This window comes from Heterocephalus glaber, unplaced genomic scaffold (assembly GCF_053883595.1).
Source record: "Heterocephalus glaber isolate CG9 unplaced genomic scaffold, H.glaber_assembly_v1.0 deba00001509, whole genome shotgun sequence".
Lineage (NCBI taxonomy): Eukaryota > Metazoa > Chordata > Mammalia > Rodentia > Bathyergidae > Heterocephalus > Heterocephalus glaber.
This window is the reverse complement of record NW_028258325.1, coordinates 20,568,688-20,589,728: the sequence shown is the minus strand read 5'-3', so window position 1 is coordinate 20,589,728 and position 21,041 is coordinate 20,568,688. Positions and strand designations below refer to the sequence as shown.

The 21,041-nt window shown below is 33.9% G+C and overlaps 1 protein-coding gene across 2 annotated transcripts in view; it reads right to left on the bottom strand.

The window, feature by feature from the left end:
* Tbc1d19 (TBC1 domain family member 19) overlaps nt 1–21,041 on the bottom strand; it is a 116,346-nt gene that overhangs the window by 53,757 nt on the left and 41,548 nt on the right. For both annotated transcript variants that reach the window (XM_004847179.4, XM_004847181.4), the window contains 5 exons: nt 19,315–19,389; nt 18,082–18,145; nt 17,122–17,168; nt 14,447–14,557; nt 7,308–7,380 (listed from right to left, as the gene is read on the bottom strand). In XM_004847179.4, the coding sequence (XP_004847236.1) occupies nt 7,308–7,380; nt 14,447–14,557; nt 17,122–17,168; nt 18,082–18,145; nt 19,315–19,389 (370 nt within the window). The remainder of the gene's footprint in view (nt 1–7,307; nt 7,381–14,446; nt 14,558–17,121; nt 17,169–18,081; nt 18,146–19,314; nt 19,390–21,041) is intronic.

Sequence of the window (21,041 nt, the reverse complement as noted above, 5' to 3'; positions counted from 1 at the left end):
TGTCTATTTAGCAGAATCTCTTTTTAATAATATTCATCATTATGTATATTTAGACAACAATAACAGACCTGTGACCACCAATGCTGGCTGATCCTGCTCAAACTGTTAATATTAGTCTTAGTTTCCTGAGTGTGTGTGTGTGTGTGTGTGTGTGTGTGTGTGTGTTCAAAATAAATGCAAACCTGGGAGAATTTGGAAATAATGGCTATACCTAATTTTTTAAACATTCATTAAATAAGAATTCTATTGTATAATGGTAAGGACTTCTGACTATTTTATGAAAGCTGATAAATTAGAAAGTGAAGAATGCACTTTAAATAAAAGAGAATAACAGTAATGATAAAACATTGGTAACACAAGTTTTAAAAATGAACAAGTAAAAAGAAACAGTTTAAGTCACACATAAACTTAATCTTAAATGTAAAACTTACCTCTAGCCAAATATAAATAATAGTAATACTTTCAAACATTTAACATTATGTTTCCAATTTAACCAAAGGCATAGACATAGGCTAAAAAAATAGTGAATGCTAGGCAAAAGCAGTTTAAAGTAGTTACATATAAAAGCAGTAGACCCCATTCTTTTTTTTAATCCTTTTGTCTAACAATTCTCAAGTCAGACAAAAGTAGAAGTACTATACCATGAAAAACACATTGGAAGAACACTAACTCAATTTTTAACTACAAGCATAACACTACATTTCCCAAACACATTCCTTATTTTTCTACTGTACATTTTTACTTTAGCGTAATAGTAGTCAGCTTTGTGTCTCAGTGCCTTTCCCTGAGGGATACAGGAAGCAATCTTTGTGTTTACTCACTTGGTACTGTGAACGGCAAGGTGTATGCATGTGTGCAAAAGTATCAAACCAGGATTTTCACCCACATGATGCTCTAGCTAACAGGTTTTGCATATGTTTACCAGAGCATCACAGAGGGTATAATACACTCACATCATTCTAGGATTTGTTTTACAGAAAGTTTTCTTTTGATTTTTCTGGTAGAAGTAGCACAATTCAGTGCAATGGCACATTAAAAACCAGATTTGCAAGTTTTGGAGATCAAAAGTGAATCATCAGATTACTTATGCATGGATAATGAAGATTATCCATTATGGTAAAATACATGTTTTCATAACAGAAGAGTGGTATGGGTGGATGATGATGATGATGATGATGATGACAACTTTGATGTTGGTCATGTGAGCCAAAGTTCCTGTGACAGTGAAATCGCAAGAATCAACTGATATGGATACAGGGAATGCAGATCTCTTTGACTCAGATGACAAAGAAAACTGTGATGTGAGTGCATATTTGACTAGTCAAAATGTTGCAAAATGGTCACACAGCCAAATGGAATGATCTACTGTTAGAACTAGGTCCAAAACCATAGTAAGGATTGTGGCAGGGGTGAAACCTATTGGACAGAATGCCAGCATTGTCATTCAATGTTGGAAATTGTAATAGATGAAATGCTACAAGACATTGTGAAATACACAAAGGCTGAAATCCAAGTAAAATGTTCTGTATGCACCAATAGCCATATTAAAAAATGTTTTTATTATGACCTGAATAAAAGCAGTGATAGGTTGGCTGTACTTAGCAGGGATTTTTCATAGTAATTGCAGGAATGTAAAAGACTTACGGAAAAGTGATGGGTCAAAATATAGCATAAAAATTTATGCCCTTGTAGATGCAAAGACTTATTATGCTTTCAATTTGGAAATTTATCCTGAAACTCAGTCATCAGAAGCTTATTCATATAGTAACAAACTGAATGATGCTGCAAACAGACTTGTTGCTCCCATCTCCCAAACTAATTGGAATGTGACATTCAACAATTGGTTTACCAGTTTCCAATTGATATTATATTTGCTAACAGAGCACAAGTTGATCAGCACAGGAATAGTATACAGGAACAAAGAAGAAATTCCAAATGAAAAGTTGCAATTTCAAAACAGAGAATTGTGTAGTACAATCTTTGGATTTCAGAAAGATTTACACTGGCCATGTATATGGCAAAGAAAAACAAACTAGTACTGCTGATATCAACATTGCACCAAGATGGAAATATTGATAAGGAAACCTTGACAAAACAGAAACCTGAGATGGAAATTTCCTAACAAAATGAAAGGCAGAGTCAATGTTGTTGATGAGTTATGCAGCAACTATGATGTCACTTGAAATACAAAGCATTGGCCAATGGTTGTGTTTTACTCTATCCTAAACATGTGTGACATAAATAGTTTGATAGTTTAAAAAGAAAATAACAAGTGCAAAATACCACAGAGAAATTTTCTTAGAGGACTGGGACTGGAACTCATGAGAAATCATTTACAGCAAAGGAAAATCAAAATGTTTCCACCCAGGGAACTATGAAAAAAATACTGTGGAGCACACTGGAGAGCTGACAGGTGAACGGGCATGCACAGCATCCCAAAGACCTACTACAACAACAGGAAAACCAAAAAAGATGTCAACTGTGCCCTACAAAAAAGGACAGGAAAACAAAACATAAGTGCTTTCAGTGTAAGCAAGAGGAGTGCATAGAACATCCAGTTGTCATGTGTGAAGACTGCCATGGGTGTGACAACTGAAGAAGATTATTTTTGTTGTACAGTTCTGTTGGTATTTTCACCATAGTTTACATGAGTTTTATTTCTTTGTTTTTTTATTAAATTCTTTTATTGGTACATTGTAGGTATACAACACAATTACATTTCTCATTGGGAATTGTACCTTTACATAATGCATCTTGGTTCTTATTTTTTCCCCATTTCTAGCCCTCCCTTCACACCCTCCACCCTTCCCTATTTACAAAGGCTTTTATTTCTGATGCTGTCTTTTAGGTTTTGTAAGCAAGTACACAGCTGATGTGAAAATATTAATGTCTATTGTAAGCACTCATTACATATTTTATATTTTATTTTATTATATCTGATTTCCCTAAGTACACATTGTACAACATAGTAGGAAGCTCCTGAAAAAACAGAAAGAGAGATGACAAGAACAGTGTGCCATATAAGAAAGGAAAGCTAAGGATGTGCTGTCAGTGTAAGTGAAATGTGTGCATGGAACCTACAGCTGTCATGTGTGAAGACTGCCTTGGGTGTGACAATTGAAGCAAACATTTTTGTTGTAGAGTTCTGTTGGTATTTTCATTGTAGTTCACATAAGTTTTTATCTCTGATGTTATCTTTAAGTTTTGTAAGCAAGTACACAGCTGATATGAAAATGTTGATGTCTATTCTAAGCACTCATTACACATTTGATATTTTATTGATATCTGATCTTCTTATTGTTTAGGCATGATAATTGAAGTAAAGATCATTTCTTTGTAGAGTGCTATTGGTATTTTCATTGTAGTTCATATAGGAATTTATTTCTGATGTTATCTTTTAGGTTTTGTAAGCAAGTAAACAGCTGATGGGAAAATGTTGTTTATTCTAAACATGCAATACATATTAATAATTTAATACTTTATTTTATTGATGTTTCATGTGACTGTTAACTACATATTGTATAATAAGAACTCCCTGACAAAACAGCAAAAGAGCAATGAGATGTCAAGTATGTCCTACAAAAAGGCCAGGAAAACAAAACATGTATGCTGTCAGTGTAAGTGATATGTGTGTACGGAATGTGCTGTTGTCATGTGTGAAGACTGCCTTAGATGTGATAACTGAGGTAAAAGTTATTTTCTTTTGTAAAGTGCTGTTTGTATTTTCATTGTAGTTCATATAGGAATTTATTTCTTTTATTTTTTAGACTTTGTACACCTAAAAAGTCAATGTTGAAATTTTTGATGCTTTTTTAATAAATGCTCAATCAATATTAAAAATGCAATACTTTATTCCTGTGATATTTTCTTCCAGTTAAGTAATCATTGCTTAATATAATAAAACTCATAAAATTAAAATTAATGTCAACAGAAATATTCTAAAGAGTAAACATGGGTAAACACAGGTAAAAGTATTCTAAAGAGTAAACACCCATGTTTCTGTGACTTTATGACAAAATATGTGTTACGCTTTTAACAGTCTTGCTTTGAGAAGTAAAGCAAAAATAAGTGCATCAAATGAGAAATGATCAACCTCTTCCAACCAAGTTTTGGTGCTCTTTCCTCTGCTCCAACTGCTCCTTATACACAGTCATAGCAAATATTACATTGAATCTTCTATGCTACTTACCACTATATCTTCCCTAAAAACAGAGACTGTCTCCTATCCATTTATTCACCAGTCCCTTTTTCCTCAGCAAGGTCTCAATACATATTTGTTGTGTATGAGTGAATCAAACAGAAAGGAAACCTATGCTTTAGGTTAAGAAATATATTAAGGGTTTTTTTTAGAGCATGTCTACTGGAAAATTTAGAATAATTTTACATAATTCTTAAAGATTATCTCAAAAGTAAAAATATAAATATAATTGAACATTGTGTTACTATTTCCTTTCCATTTTATACATGGCTATATTGGTCATGCCTATAAGATATTATGTAAAGAAATTTCTTCTTATAACATAAGAAAAGAATAACAAAGGTGGCAGTAGAGTATAGCATCCTTTGCAGACAGGTTGCTTATTTTTGAATCCTGGTCCCACCACTTACTATTTTGTGACCTTGAACAAGATGCTGTATTTAACCTCTACTTCAACTTTTAAAAGGTGGCAATACTCCTACATCACATCATATAAGAAAATTAAAACCATAATGAAATACCATTATATACCACCAGAATGATTAAATCAGAGAAGGGAGGCACTGAGCATTAAAGAGGATGTACAGCAACTGTGAGTCTCATGCATTGTTGGTGGGAGTATAAACTGGTGTTACCACTTTTGAAAATGCTTTAGCAGTTATCTACCAATGCTGAACATATACATAACTAACCTAGAAATTGCATTACCAGGTCCATATTCATCCGAAGAGTATATATATGTTTACCAAAAGACACATGCTCACTTGCTCATGGCAGGTTTCTTTGTAATAGCCTCAAACTTGAAACTTTCCAAGTACTCATCAGCAATAGAATGCATAAATGTGTAGTGTGCATGTACAGTGGAACACTGTGAAGCAAGAAAATGATCTGCAAATACAACAATATGGCAGAATCTCTTAAAAAGTCAAACATCAAACAGACACATTGTGTGCTTCTATCCAAATGAGATTCAAGTATTGGCTAAACTAATCTATGTCGGTGAAAATCAAAACAGCGGTTGTCTTTGAAATGAAGGATGAAGACTGAAGGAGATTAGAAAGGGAGCTTCTGTTTATTGTTCTGGGTAATATTTCAATAGATATATTCAATTTATAAAAATTCATGGAGCTTTCTCCTTTTATGACATACAAGGTATGATCAAAATATACTATCAATGTTTAATTTTTAAGAATGTAAAAACCACATTGCTATTAATCCCCCTCAAAATCCTCCCTCTGCATTTTCTTGTCACTTTCTGAATCAGCTCTGGAAGTCCACTTTTGTGAGTGGCTTTATGAGGTGTGATTAAAGAAAATACAGAGAATGCTGCCAAGTGCTGTACAGAGGCAAGGAAAGCTCATAAAAAGATTACGGTGTGTCCACAGCCACCTTATTTGTGGGATATGGTACCATGCAACTTGTGGCTCTTTCTCAAAGCCAAAATGACCATGAAAGGTAAATGCTTTGAACTAATTCAGGACAATGAGGCAGCCATGACAGTACAACTAAAGAAACTCAAGTAAGAGGGCTTCTAGAATTACTTCAGAAATTGGCAAGAATGATGGGATAAGTGTGTTTTTAGAGTGGAGGAGTATTTTGAGGGGGTTAATGACAATATGTCTCTTACTGCAATCATTTTGTAAAAATTTAAACATTCACTGAAGTTTTCAATCATACTCTGTATTTGTATTTTTCTATATGAATTATACACTAATGAAAGTTTTAAAAATAGTAATAGTATATATCTTTTTTTTCAGTACTGGGGATTGAACTCCGAACCTTGCATTTGGGAGAATAATATATATTTTAAGAATTGCTAAGAGATACATATAACATAATATTGCTAAATAACTATTTATTATTATTTATCATTATATAGTAATAGCAATTATTATATAGTACTAATTTTATAATAGTAATAACAAATAGCAAACTTCCTTATTTTATTTTATTTTATCTTTTTGGTACTGAGGATCGAACTCAGGACCTTAAGTTGCAAGGCAGGCAGCAGAACCACTGAGCTAAATCCCTGGCCTCAGACTTCCTTATTTTAAAGAAGAAAATACAAGTCTACTATGGCTTGTTTCTAGATGTTCACCCAAAGGCTCATGTGCTCATAGTTGGGGCTTTTTGGAGCTGGTTGAACCTAGGGTATGTGACACTGGGATTAAGGGTGCATGGTACTGAATTAGTTCACTGATTGGAATTAGTATAGCTCTCCTACCCAAAAGGCTGGTAGCCTAGATTATATAAAAGGGAAGGACAAGCTGGCTGCTAGCTGGCTGCTTGTTGCTTGCTGCCTTCTGCCTGACATGCTGTGGACTGTTTCTCCCCTGTGATGCACCTCTGCCATGACACCCTGCCCTGGAGCCAGCCGACTAAGGACTGAAACCTCTACAAACTATGAGCTGAAACCAACCTTTCCTTCTGTAACTTTGGGTGTCAGGTATTTTATCTCAGCAATGAGAAAGTAACTAAAACAAAGTCCAAAGATGTGTGCAGCTTGTTCACCTCACATAACCATCCATGACAGAAAAGACTAGAACAGTAAGTACCCTAACTCATCTAGTATTATTTCCAGTTCAATACTGGTCTCCCATACTTTAAGTAAATTTTTACTTCCTTTTTATTACAGTTAAATACCACTCAGGTCTTTTATGAAAAATATGCTGTATTTATGCACAAAAAAAGAAAAGCTAGAAAAATTGCCTGGATGATTAAGATATAAAAGACACTACTTTAAAAGCCTAAGTCTACTTTAGGGAGATGCCAGTGTTCATTTAGCTTAGTGATAGGAAAATGAAAATAGATAATGATGGCCAGGAAGGGAAATATGAATGCTGAAAATAGAGAGTCTGCCAACAAAACAACATATATATGCTTTCTGAAATTTTTTTAAAGACCTTCAAATAAAAAGACAAAATTTAGTCAAATTATAATTAAAACATATAGGATCCTATTCAATAATAAACAATAAGCAAGCAGAAACAAAAGCATGCTCTATTTTCATATATAAAATTTACTACATTAATTTAGAAATAGCAAGGTAAACCTTACACTCACTTTCATTTATCATTTATTAATTATATGCCATATGGGAGATACTAACCAGGAGGCACTTGTGTAGAATCATCTATACCCAGCTGTCCTATATTTAAGCCAAGCTCCACAAAGCATTCTTTCTGAAAAATAACATATGTGGAATTAACACACGTCTCAGGCTTTGATGCACATTGAAAGGTCATCTTCACCTAAATATCAACTTAATTAAAAATCACAATCTAAAATGAATCTTTGTTTCATTCAAATATCTAAAAAAGAAAAGGATATTAGTAGACATCAAAATAGTAGTGCAGGGCCGGGGATTTAGATCAGTGGTTCTACCACATGCCTGACAAGTGCAAGGTCCCAAGTTCGATCCCCAGTACTAAAAAAAAAAAAAAAAAAAAAAAAAATAGTAGTGCATTAGTCCAAAATTAAGGAGAACAACTATATTTCTATCTATTACAAGTATTATTACATAACATTTTTTCATGTGAAATAAATATGAATAGAAAAGATAAAAGCATTTAGAAAAAAATAGCATAACGGGAAAAGAAAAATAAATTTCTTCATATGTAGAGCATTTAGCGATTTTTTATTTCTCTTTATTTCCCTACCTAAAAAGTTTTTATTTTGATGACTTTTGATCAACTTGAATATTGATATTTTTAAATCTGTTTTTCAAAAATTGTTCTTGATTTTGCATTTTTAGGTGAGAGTAAAAAAACCAGTAACATTCAAGCCTTTCCTGAAACACACATACATACACAAACAGGAACACACACACACACACATACACACACAAACTCCAGGAATAGGCACCATTTATCAATTTTATCTTCTAAAATTGTTGTCTAAGATTACCAATATAAACCTTTATCTGTGCTTTCTATTTTACAGTACTTCACTCAGTGGTTAATCAACTAAATACTCCTAAACAACTTAAATGTATTCTTAAGTGAAACTGGACTATCAAGTGGTTTGCTAAAATAAAGGGTAAATTAGATATATTCTCCAGACTTCCTCTACTTATCTAGTAATGTCTAGAGAGAAAGTAACATGTTTGTCTGGTATTTTTTTAAACTTATTAAAAACTCCATGTTAGTCATATTATTTGTATTCCCTAAGTAATTAAATATTTCTATTAATACTAACATCAGTGTTTTGTTACTATTCTAATTGTTAAAACCATCCTTCCTTCCCCTTTAAAAATGGAATTAATTTTATTATTTCCTAAATATCTATCATTATTTAAGTTAATGATTTATAATGTCCCTCACAGTTATTCAGTCTAACACACACATACATACAATTTAGTGTGATTTTTCCATTTTAGCCACTGTCTTTCATTTATTTTGTGACATTCTAGTTTCATTTAAGTCATTAGATTTTTAATGATTATTTCATTTTAAAAATAACATTGATCTTCATACCACAGAAAAGATTCAGTGCCAATAAACATTTCAATATTAAGTTCTGTAATCAAAATAGAGAGTTTTACTTATGCTAAAGCATGTTGAGAAGTAGACACAGAACACTGAACATCTATCTTCTAACGCACTGCTCTGAGCTGTTTTTTATACAACATCAGCAGACATGTGCCTTAGTCTCAGACTTCCCTCAAAACTCACCTTCTAGACATTGCATCTCCTGGGAAGCCTTCCTTTATATTCTAGGCAGACAGAGCAACTCTCAACGTGTGTACATTAACCCCTATCAACTTCAGTTAACATACATAATCACATTATATTGAAATTGTCCTTCTGCTGTTCATCTCCCCATTATCCTGCACATATTGGAAGATAAGGACTGTTTCTTATATATTTGCAAGCCCCAGTACTTATCATAGTGCCTTACTTAGCAAAGGGGTTCAGTAAATACCGAACCATACTGCACAGTTCTAGTGCCAACCTACTGGCTCCAAATGACCGAATTAGTCAAAATTTTACTGTAGAGTTAATAAGTCTCAGTTTTAAGAAATTTCATAATAAATATGGTTGAGCTCCCTAACATCATGACTAGGTTAAAGAGATTTCCATTATTGAATCACAGGATTCACTGGGCCCCACTAAGTTGAATCAACTAAATAAACTAAATACTGCAAATATCCAAGTTCAGTGCTCATACAGACAGACCAGAGTCACAGATAAACCATGACTTTTGGAGTCAGAATCATCACATCACCAAGCAACATGGTACAGGTGAGGTAGGGACAACTTTCCCTCATAAATGAAGAAGAAAAGAAGTAGGACTCTTAGTGTATACAGCCATAATTTCTTGAAAATTAGCCATATAGGCTTTTGGTTTTGCAATAACTAAGAATGCATCCACATCAACTTAAGTACCCTTTATATTAGTCCCACTCAGGTACATGCACCTTTAACAAAATTATTCTTTCTCTGCTTCTTTACCTAGTATACTCCTGCAAGACCTAATTTAAATAGAAGGACTTCTCAGAAGGCTTCTTACCACTTCCAGGGGAAAAAGCTACTTCCTCATCTGTACAACCACAGGACTTTGTACCAACCTCTACTTATAGGACTTGAAACACATTTTTAAGATATCTTTAAAAATTAATTTTTATCAAAGTTATAGCTCCAACTATCAAGTACCATAAATACGCCATATGGGGACTTTAAACAATGGAAATTTATTCTTATAGTTCTGAAGGCAAGAAGTCCCAAATCAAGGTTTTAGGTCATGCTCTTCCTTATGAAGGTGCTAGGGGAGAATCTGTTCCCCATCTTTCTTCCAGCATCTGTTGCTGCTAGCAAATTTTGGTATACCTTGGCTTGATGATTATCACTCCAGTCGCTGTCTCCATTGTCATATGGCATTCTTCCTGTGTACCTCTCCTCTGTGTCTCTTTTCCTCCTCTTGTAAGGATCCAAGTTATATAAGACTTAGGCCTCTCTCTACTCCAGTGAGACCCTTTCAATTTAACTATACTTTCAAAAATATTAATTCCAAATAAGGTCACATTCACAGGTCCTGGATTTAGGACTTGAACATGTGATTTGGGGAGGTACGATTCAACCCAAACCATACATCTTATATGATCTGCCTGATACTTCTGTAAGATAGTATTATTATCCCTATTTTACAGATAAGGAAACTAAGGCTCCAGGAAGACAAATAGCTTGTCCAAGGTCACAAAGACAGAAAGGGGTAGAGCCAAGAATTTAGAGTCAAGTTGTCTGGCTTCAGAGTTTCATCATCTAACCATTATATGAAACTTCCTCCATGCAGCAAATAGTTTAAGAAATTACATCAGCTATAAGATTTTAAACAACAACAACAAAATACCAGTTCCTATCTTATATGCTACTCCTAATATATATACCCATGCACACATAATCATAATTGTCCCACCACCTAGGAAGAGTCTGTGCCATCTTTTTTTCTGGCATGCTATTTTTAATCCACCAGTTCCAAGTACCTATTGGTTGTATTTGGTAAATCAGGATTTTACCTCATGTACATTCTCTTTCCTTCCCTCTATCATCCCAGTATAATTATGTATCAATTCTTGCTTACATCCAGATTAAGAGTTTGCATTGTTAGAACTATGCAAGCATTACTCACTGGTGAGCCATGTTGTATTTATAAATATGCTTTCCTTTTTATACTTTCTTACCATATTGTTTATATTTAGAACCATTTTGTCACTTTTACAGTTTTTTCTAATTACTTCCCTCCTCCTATATGCTTTAACTACTCTGAGAAGATCCTCTCCAATATAATTTCACAAGTGATCAAGCCTGTGAGATCATCTATGCTTTTGGTGGTTTCCCTGCAGGCATCTGTTCCAGAACCTCCTGCTCCAATCTGAGATCACTGTGCTCCTGTTGCAGTCTTTGTCCTGTAACTGCTTCTCTTTAGCATCAAGTCTAGAAATTTTCCTTCTCGTTGGTCAGAATTCTGTTTCCTGGGTCCTGTATGTTTTGTTTGTTTTTTACTTTATTAGAAGCATTTCTAATAAGAACTCCCAACATAAAAGAAAATACTTTAGATCACATACATCTAAAAGTGTCCACTATATTATTACCTTTCATTGACTGTTGGCTACATATAGAATTCTACATTTGAAGTCATTCAGATTTTTAAAGGCATTACTCCAAAATCTTCTGGGTTCCAATTTTGCTGCTGAGTCAGATGGCATGCTGATTCCCAACACTGTATAAATCACCTTTCTTCTATAAAAAGTTTTCAGTCTTCTCTTTTTCAACCGCCATGGTGTGGATCTTCTTTTATCCACATTATTGTATACTTAGCAGGCCTTTTTAGAGTGGAGATCTATGTCTTACAGTTCATATATTTCCTCAGCTTGGTTTTCAATCTTTATGTTGATTTTGTTTTATATACCTTATTACTGATCCAAAGAACTCTTTTTCATTCTTTAATGTTTTGCTTGTTTTAATGAAATTCTGTTCTTATTTCATGATTAATATTTTATCTCTTTGAGAATATTAACAGTTTCTTTAAAGTCTTCTTTGAGGGAAGAAATGGTTAACACAGCTATGTGAAGATGACCTTGAGTTAACTTTCATCTAGCACCACTGCCCTAGAGATATATCTGATTGCAAAAAAGCTAAGAGAAATCCAAGCTATATTACTAAGCAATATACTCACTAAAATATACATCACTTGTCTAGTAAACTATATCTGAAATAGAAGACTGTGAATGGACCATAAAAATCTGGGGATTAGAGGTATAACTCAATGGTAGGGTGCTTTCCCAACATGCACAAGGCTCTGGGTTTGATCCCCAGCTCTGCAAAGAAATAAAAATTTTAAAAAATATTTGTACACACAGACTATGGCTGCCTTGTATAGCATTTCTTGAGATGACTTGGAAGCTATGCCCACATGTGTTATAAAAATGGTTTCTATTCTGTATTGTTCCAATTGTGTGCATTCCTTGCGGGGCTGGGAAATAGCATTTGGTTGATTGTAACAGGATTCTCAGTGATGATCCGTCTGATAATGGTGTGCTGGTATACTGACATGCTGTTTTCTGTTCTGTCTAATTCTACACATTTAAGTAAACCTGATACCAAGTTATGGCCTATAATAACCTGTGTGAACATAAATTCAAACCTGAAACACCTAGTAATGGTCACTCTCAAAAGAGCTCTATCTTCTTGGTTTCTAGTTTTTGTTTTATTAATTCACCCATTCATTCATTCATTGGCACTAGATTTGGTCTCTATCTTTCAAATCACAAGAGCTAGGGCCGGGGATTTAGCTCAGTGGTGCTGCCACCTGCCTCACAAGCGTGAGGGCCTCAGTACAATCCCCAGCACAAAAAAAAAAAAAAAAGTTACCCATCAAATCACAAGGCTCAAATGTTTGAGAGTCCCAGGTTGGTCATTCATATTTAGCAGTAAGGCAATGAAACAACTAACTTAAAACTCTATTTGCAAGGATTGGGCATAGAATGTAGTGGGCTTCTGTATGAGGCAATTTTAGAGCCAGTCAGTCAGTCAGCTGTGTTTTTTGTAAGAATTCTCCAAATCTCTGTTAGTCTTTTCTCTGTCATTCTACAGTAGTGAAGGGTAGGGAAGGCATAGTGTTGGTGGTAGGAATGACAGTATCAGTCTCATTATTCAACATAGTTTTTTCACTTAATTCCTCTATTTCCAGTGTCTCCTACCTGTCCTGCTGTATGTATGAGGTCTCTAAGTTCAAAGCCTTTCTGATTCTGTATCTCTAGTGAATACACCTCTTTTCTCTTGTGGAGGGAGAACTCATCTGATGATACATGGTACTATTAATCTAATGATCTACATCCCCCTGATACATATTTTAACAAAATCTCTTTTGTCAACCATCTGGATCACCATGGCCTTTCGTGACACATGATATCTCTGATTCTTGAGCCTTTTCATGGTTCTATGGAGAAAATAGTTTTGCTTCTTGTATCTGTCAATGTCAAAGCAGAAATGTGAAGCAGGAAAAATAAAAGTAGCAAATGCCAAAAGCAATGATGATTTCTAGGCTGAAGGACAGTAAAAAGAAGGAATTAAGAACTCAGAAAAGGGTCCTTGCACTCCTCAAAGATGTGATTCAGAGCTCTACAGACAGGAAGTGGCTGTTGCGGGAACATCCAGAAGGGTGGTAAAAAAATCTGCCAAATAAACCAGGCTAGAGCAGGACCACTGAGAACTGCTGGGAAGGTTTGTTACTAGACTTCCTGCATGCTTACCTGTTCATTTCTACACACAGGAACAAGAAAAGGAGGCCCTTGCTCCTGCTATAGCTGTGTAGTGTCCCTTAGAAACTTCTATTGATAAAGCCCGATATCAGTCTGGCAAAAGGGAAAATGTTTATCGGGTTCACCTCTATTATAAGGCAAAGCACAAAAAAGGGATTTGGTGCTAAAAGATTAAACATTATTAGCATACTTCTCATTCATGCACTCCATCTTCTACAGACATTTAGGTTTGACCTTCTTCCCCTTATTTAAGTCATTTATCATGATACCTTAAAGGTCAATGTTATAAATTACTTCTGAGTTTCCCCACAGGCAATACTTACAGTTTTGTGCTCTTTACTGTTCTGGGGTGATTAACAAAAGAATAAAGAATGATAATATCTTAATTCCACCATCTGGAAATTCTCTCTTGTTTCATTTTAAAACTAACTCACTGCAATGTGATGCTCTCCAGAGCAAAGACAGTCTCTAATTCATCCCTATCTCCCCTGGTGTCTCACCATGTTACAGAGCTCCATGAAGCCTGGTTAAATTAAATAAAACGTGCTCTCTTTAAAATAATTTTATAAAATTCACAATTGGTTTAATATTTATAGCTATACATCAAGCACCTGACTCCCAACAAGCTGTCTCAAATCTATGCTGTTTATAAAAATAAAGAATAAGCAAAGGCATTTACAAATCAATATAAGCTCAGATTTAGTCCTACAAGCAAATCAACTCATTCTCTTCATAAACATATTTGCATTAAATAAGAACTTTTATTTTATTTTATTTATTTTTTTTGTGGTACCAGGGATCGAACTCAGAACCTTGCGCTTGCGAGGCAGGTGTGGTGCCAATGAGCTAAATCCCTGGCCCAGAACTTTCATTTTATTAATTTGTTTAATGAGAGTATTACTCTATTGCCTTAGCTACCTGTCATATGAACATTTCTCTATGGGTGTCTTCTAAAATATGCTAATTTATTTTCAAATGTCTGTACTTACCAATTCAGGGATGTCTTTTACTTTGAGAGGAACTTGGATTAAACCCAAATGAGTCCTGAAACTAAGAGAATCACCATTTTCATAATTTGGGTTGCGAAGATTAATTAATACCTTTAAAAACAAACCCAAAAAAATTGGTTAGTTTCTTTATCAGATGCTTACACTTGTCAGTGATATTTTTGGCATGTCACCACAAAATTAAAATTTGGGATTATGCATATACTTGAATTACATTCTAAAACAATATAATATTATATTGAAATAGCTAAATATAAATATGCTTTTAAGATTGCTTTTAATATTCTAATTGATGAACCATCATATAAAATTCTCTTAAAAAGTTAAGATTTAGTTAGAAATGAAAATTTTGGTAATTAAAGAAAATAAAAATTGCTTGATTATATTTCACCAAGGAAGGAGTCAGAAAAAGTAATTGCTTGATTGTAATACTTAATCAGGGAAAACTTCACAACTCAAACACTAAAAAATAGAAACTGACAAGGTTTTAGGAAAGATGATGGAGCAATACTGCAAGGTATCACCTCTAAACCAAACCCAAAAGAAGAAAGAAAGAGAGAGAGACAGACAAAAAAATTTAGAAACAAAATTAACAAAAATGACCATGATACAAGTTTTCAAAAATAACTGGATATAAATAACCTCAGATATTTGTATATCCTTTAATCTAGACATTTCACTTAAAAAGTATGAACATTTTTTCTAAAATTGTAAAAATTATGTTGAAATTTAAAAATCAATTCTATTTATTTTTAATAATAGGATATTTAACAAAGAATCAACAAGGTCAAATGCATATTAATATAGAATAGCTTAACCTAGCCTAATGACATAAATAAAGGGTCATACTTCACAGGAAACTCACAAACACAGAAAATAGAAAACAGAGAAGAAACTGTGACTACACAGATAACAACAAAGAGAAAATATTAGCTATATATAAATCATAACTATGGAAATAATTATAGAAAATGTTTCTGCATTAAAGAAAAGGGTCTCAACAGTCCTCAAGTACACAGAATTTTAGGAACCACTGAGGAGAAAACTAGGCAGGAGAACAAGGCAAGAGGGGAACTGGGGGGGCGGAATATTAAAGTATGTTATGTGCACCTACAAATCTGCCAAAATGAAACCCATTACACTGTATAACCAATATACACTAATAAAAAAGATGTGAAGAAAAAAATAAAAGAAAAATATTCAAAACCCAAATTCTATTTAAAAAAAAGAGAAAACATGATCACCATGTAAAAATTAGATGAAATTTCAGCCCATTAGTGCTAGAGAGGAAATGAGTTTGTAAGAAATTTTTAGTAAGTTAAGGTAAATAAAACCATTACCATAAAAGTAACTTCTTACCAAACTAATTTCTCTTCAAATGTTTTAATTTAAAAAATTAAACTATTTTACAACTCTAAAAGGCCTGAAATAATTTCTAAAGAAAGATTTATGCCAATAAAACTGCTATCAGAGAAAACAGATTCAGAAAAGAGATAGAGTCTGAGGCAGGAGAATTCAAAGTTAGAGCCCAGCCTGGGCTACTCAGTAAGGCCCTACATCAAAATACACTTGATCTTAGGCAAAAGGCCAAGAAGCAATGCTCAAAATAAAAAGAAGTGGGCATGTAGTTTGGTATCCTTGAGTTTAATCCCTAGCACAAGAGAAAGAATGAATGTGAATGTGGGACACTTACTCACTGTTACTCATTCACCCAATAAATATTAATTGATTTACTGAGTATGTGCTAAGCACTGTTCTACTTGTTAGTGATAGAGTGGTTTAAGATATGACTAAAAGCAAGGACACTAACATAGCCGAAGTAGAACAAATCAAGAGAAAAAGTAATACAAATGAACTCAGGGAGGTGTTTGATCTGGAGTCTCAGATCAAATAGATATTTTGAAACACTGTCATGTCTTTGGCTTTTAAGAATGAGAAAGAAATCACTGGGTAACAGAGGAGTGGATGGTATTGAATTAAATTTAAGGGCTCCTTCTGGAAGTTGTACTAAGAATAGAATCTAGGTGAAAAACGGTAGAAGTAGGAAGGCCAGTGAGAAGAGTGGTACATAGTCCAAACAAGAGAACACGGTAGCTTGGATGTAGCAGTAGGGTGATGAAAGGAATAGACAGATTCTGGGTACCATTTTAAAAGGTAAAACTGGCAGGATTACATGGAAGGTCCAAGAGAAAGAATGAAATCAAGGATGGTGAATTAAAATGAGTTCCAATGCCCAAGAATTCCACTCAAATGTTTGCTATATCTCACAAACTTGACTACGCTCACTCATCAGTACTAATGGACCAATATTACTAGTGGACCTCTTCAAGAACCTCATCATGTCTTGCCTAGAATGCGGAACAGAATAAAAAAATTTACTGAGCACCTATATATGCCAAGCAGCAAGCTACGCAATTTATACTCACTATGCTTTTAGATTTAAAAAATCTTCCAAATTGATTTGTGTGCCTCTAATGTTTCCATTTTCCAATATACTTTATAAGAGCAATTTCTAAACAAAAATTTGATGTTAGTCTGCTTCAGGGGATCTGAGGCTTTTTACATGATGATTTCTCTGCCTGGAGATAGTCTTACATCATTATTTGTTTCACTTTCTTTCTTCATTAGTAGATGTATATTTATCAAAATGAACCTACCTCAAGAAAATCCTTAGGTGCATAAACAGGTCTGAAAAGGCTTAAATCTATAATAAGATAGATTTTTAAAATAACAGTTAATAAATGAAGCTTCTTTCCTATGTTTCAGTGCAAATAGACTAGTTGAAACATTTGTCAATTTTAAATATTAAGAACACAAAAATAAAGACACTCTGTAACAGCCTAGATTATATATTATAAAAGAAAATAAGAGTCCACTGTTTATAAATTATGATCAATTATTCATAACTGAGTTAACAAAATAATGTCAATGTATATAAAGCTTCCATGTGAAAATTCTTAAAGTACTCAGAATACAAACAGTGAATTCTTAGTGAAGTCCTCTAGTTGTGTTAAACTGCTCTCCTTTTGAATTCCAACTGGACACTGCTCCTCTATTATGGCATTTATTTTTTGCCAAGTCCTCCAAATTATTTTTTCAGTAGTGGTGAAGGTATGTACATGTCTGTCTATAAAATTATAACCATCTACTTGGTAAATAAAATCCAGTTTTTAATGTTGACTAGATTTTAAGTTTTTAATTGAACTAAAAAATTCTTAAAACATTTTAATGCCTTGAAATTTATTTTTCATTTTTTAACCCATCTTTAACATCTCAATGTAATTAAGCTTACAAAATGTTTACCTTAATTAAAAGATAAGAGTCTCAGGAATCTACTAAATAAATTTTACTTACTTTTTAATAAAAATGTTTTTAAATGCTGCTTTACAAAAAGGTTAAATGATTTAAATATTCTCAAAATAGTGGCAAAAAAAGATGAAAGGAACTCTTAAACTGCAAAGTAGAAGTATAAGCAAACAAAACAGATGACAGGGAATAAATTTGGAGAGAAAATTGCTGTCTTTCCAAAAGAATTGCTCATTATGTTACTTTGGATCCATAGTTAAGAAGGTAATTCTTTTCTCACTACTACATTGTGAAGAAAGTTCTTTGTATACCTGGTTCATCAGTTCCCATTTCATTCCACTTATTAAGAAGTTCCTTCTGTTGTCCAACTGGCCTCTAAAAAAGGTAATTTTAAAATTGGTTTCATTTTTGAAGATTAGCAATGTATCTTAAAGACAAGAGTCAATCAATAACTTATTTAAAAGTTTAAATAAGCTGCCGTAACATTGGGGAAAATAATTTCATTAAATATAGCAAACTTTTTGGAATTACACTTAAATTAATTATTTAATTACTACATTGTATCTAGTCTCAATGGCTCAGTTAGACTATGGTGGTACTGAGTCCAAGAAAAGAAGGCAAATGATCTGGACTGGCCAGTCAATTTCACGAAGAAAAACTGCTCCTCAGCCACATACTCCACCTCTTACCCCATCTAGCAATCTCAGAAATGCATCGCAAGGGGGGCTGGCCAACAGAGAGTGACTGAGTCAGTAGCATCATCTTCCTATATGAAAGACAGTATATTATACAATACTACATATTTACACAGTTTTTCATATAAATTCTTTTTTTTTACACCATCCTTTATGGTGCCTCCAGTGACTTAACCTTGGACATTACCAAAAGTATATGTACTACATCTGTTCAGCAGGGAGTAAACAACAGGTAGGGAGAATTAAGTGAAGGGACCTGGTTCTCACCTACTTTTAAGCAGCTATGTGGCATCTAGAACATCCTCTAAATGACTTTCCTTTCCTTTCTCATCTCTCCCCCATAAAGCCCAGAGTGAAAGTTAAGTGTTGAGTATTGCACCTTAATAGAATTCCACTTGGGCAGACAGATGACAAATTATTCTTCTCATTCCCTGTATCAGTACCAAAGGATGGTACCATATCGCATATGACAAGCTCACTGTATGCCTGAACTCCATCTCCAACTTAAGGATTATGGCTACTGTGCTCAATTAGCTAAAATGTAAGGGGGGACTAAAAGTAATTAAAATCTTTAAAGTGTACTCATCTTTACAGTCAAATGTTTAAATAATCTATATGTAGAGTCGGTATTTTTGTTCTCCAAAAACTTTATTACAGATCTTTAAAGTATACAAAATGGAAATCTATATAGAATATAGCCACACAATTAGCATTTACAGATTTTATTTTAAAACAAGCTGATATAATAATAAAAAAGGAATAGTGTGCCTGACAGCTATATAACTGCATGACACTTTTCAGTAGTTAAATTCACAATACAATAGCTAAGCAGAAAAATATTAAAAGTACCTTTCGTGCCAATGGGATACTCAGTTCAGTGCACATACTATTTAGACTCTTCAAAATTCTTTTTTCCCAACTTCCCTGAAACATAAGGAACAACCTGTTATTGTCTTTGTCAATAATACCAAAACTAATAAAAAATTTAAATTATTATGAGTTACATAGAAATGGCAAGGCTGGTTGAGATTGATTATCCTTATTTATTAGTTCATTGAACAAATATTGATTTTTGCCCACTGGGTACCAGACAGTACTATGCTTAGTGCCGTGAATTAAGTAGTGCTATAGTTTGGATACTGAATATCCCCAATGGCTCATGCATTAAAGATTTGGCACCAGGGTGGTGTTACTGGGAGGGGGTATAACCTCTGAGAGATGTGGCTAGTGGAAGGTCCTTCAATGGAGGCATGTCCCCAAGGGGATTGTGGGACCTGGCTCTTTCCTATTTCTTCTTTTGCTTTCTGGCCATGAGGTAAACAGTCTTGTTCTGCCAAACACTTCCCCAGCATTGCCATCCAGCACCCCTACCACACAGGTCTAACAGGATTAGCTCTACTTAAAACCTTCTAAAACTGTGAGCCAGAATAAACCTTTTCTGTATATGTTACTTACCCAAGGTATTTTGTTATAATGATAGATAACTAACACAAGCAGTGAATAACAGACAATCTCATTCCTCATAGAACTGACATTCTAGCCAAGGCTGGTAATGAGTATAGATGAAAAAATGCCAAAAGTCATATAGTGATAAACATTAGAAAGAAAATAGCAGAAAAAGAAAAGGTAAATTAAATGTAAGCATTTTTTAAATGTTTGCTACTTATGAATCCTATTAATAACCTATTCAAGTTAAATTTTGGATATTTTATATTACTTTTCTAAACAACATTCCACCCATAAGTATATTATGTATATTTTTAGGCTAAAGACCTTCTCTATGTACCACAATACCAGTATCACTCTGTGATCATTAATCATGATTGTCAACTTGACTCAAGAAGCATACACTTTTGGGTGTGTGGGTGGGGTGTTTGCAGAGATGCTTGGCATGTAGCCCAGCAAAGTGAGGGTGGAAGCCCAGCCATGACTGGGGGTGGCACCATCCAATACACTTGCAGCCCAGACGGAATGAAAGAGAAAACAGAGGAAGTCAGCCTGCATTGGAAAAGCTCCATTCTGCTTTAGTGGATCCCATTTTTTGTGACTACCATCACCTGTGTACATCAGACTCCAGTTTCTTCAGACTTTCAAATATGTAGCAAGCTTCCAAGCCTTCAGTCTAGAACTAACAATGAATCTTATTGAGCCCTCTTGTTCTGCAGCTGCAGCTTCTTAAACTAAGCAGTTACTATGTCTTCTAGATATCCAATGTGCATGTAGCCATTGTGGACTATCCTGCCTCTAATTCTCTAAGCTTGTCTAATAAATTCCCATGTATAATTGTATATATACTGTATATCTTTTCCTATTGATTGTGTTCCTCTGGGTAACCCTAACCAATATACACACCTAGAAAATTAATGATACTATTTCATAATATTGTCTAGTATTTAGTTCATATACAAAATTTTTCAGTTGTCTTCAGAGTATCCTTTTTAGTTTTTTAAAAATTGAGAGCCCATTCAAATGTATTACATTTGGTTGTTACGCCTCTTTCAATGTAGTTTAATATAAACTCTCTCTGTCCTTATCATTTCATCCTTATCTCATGTTGATTGTTTTGAAAAGACCAG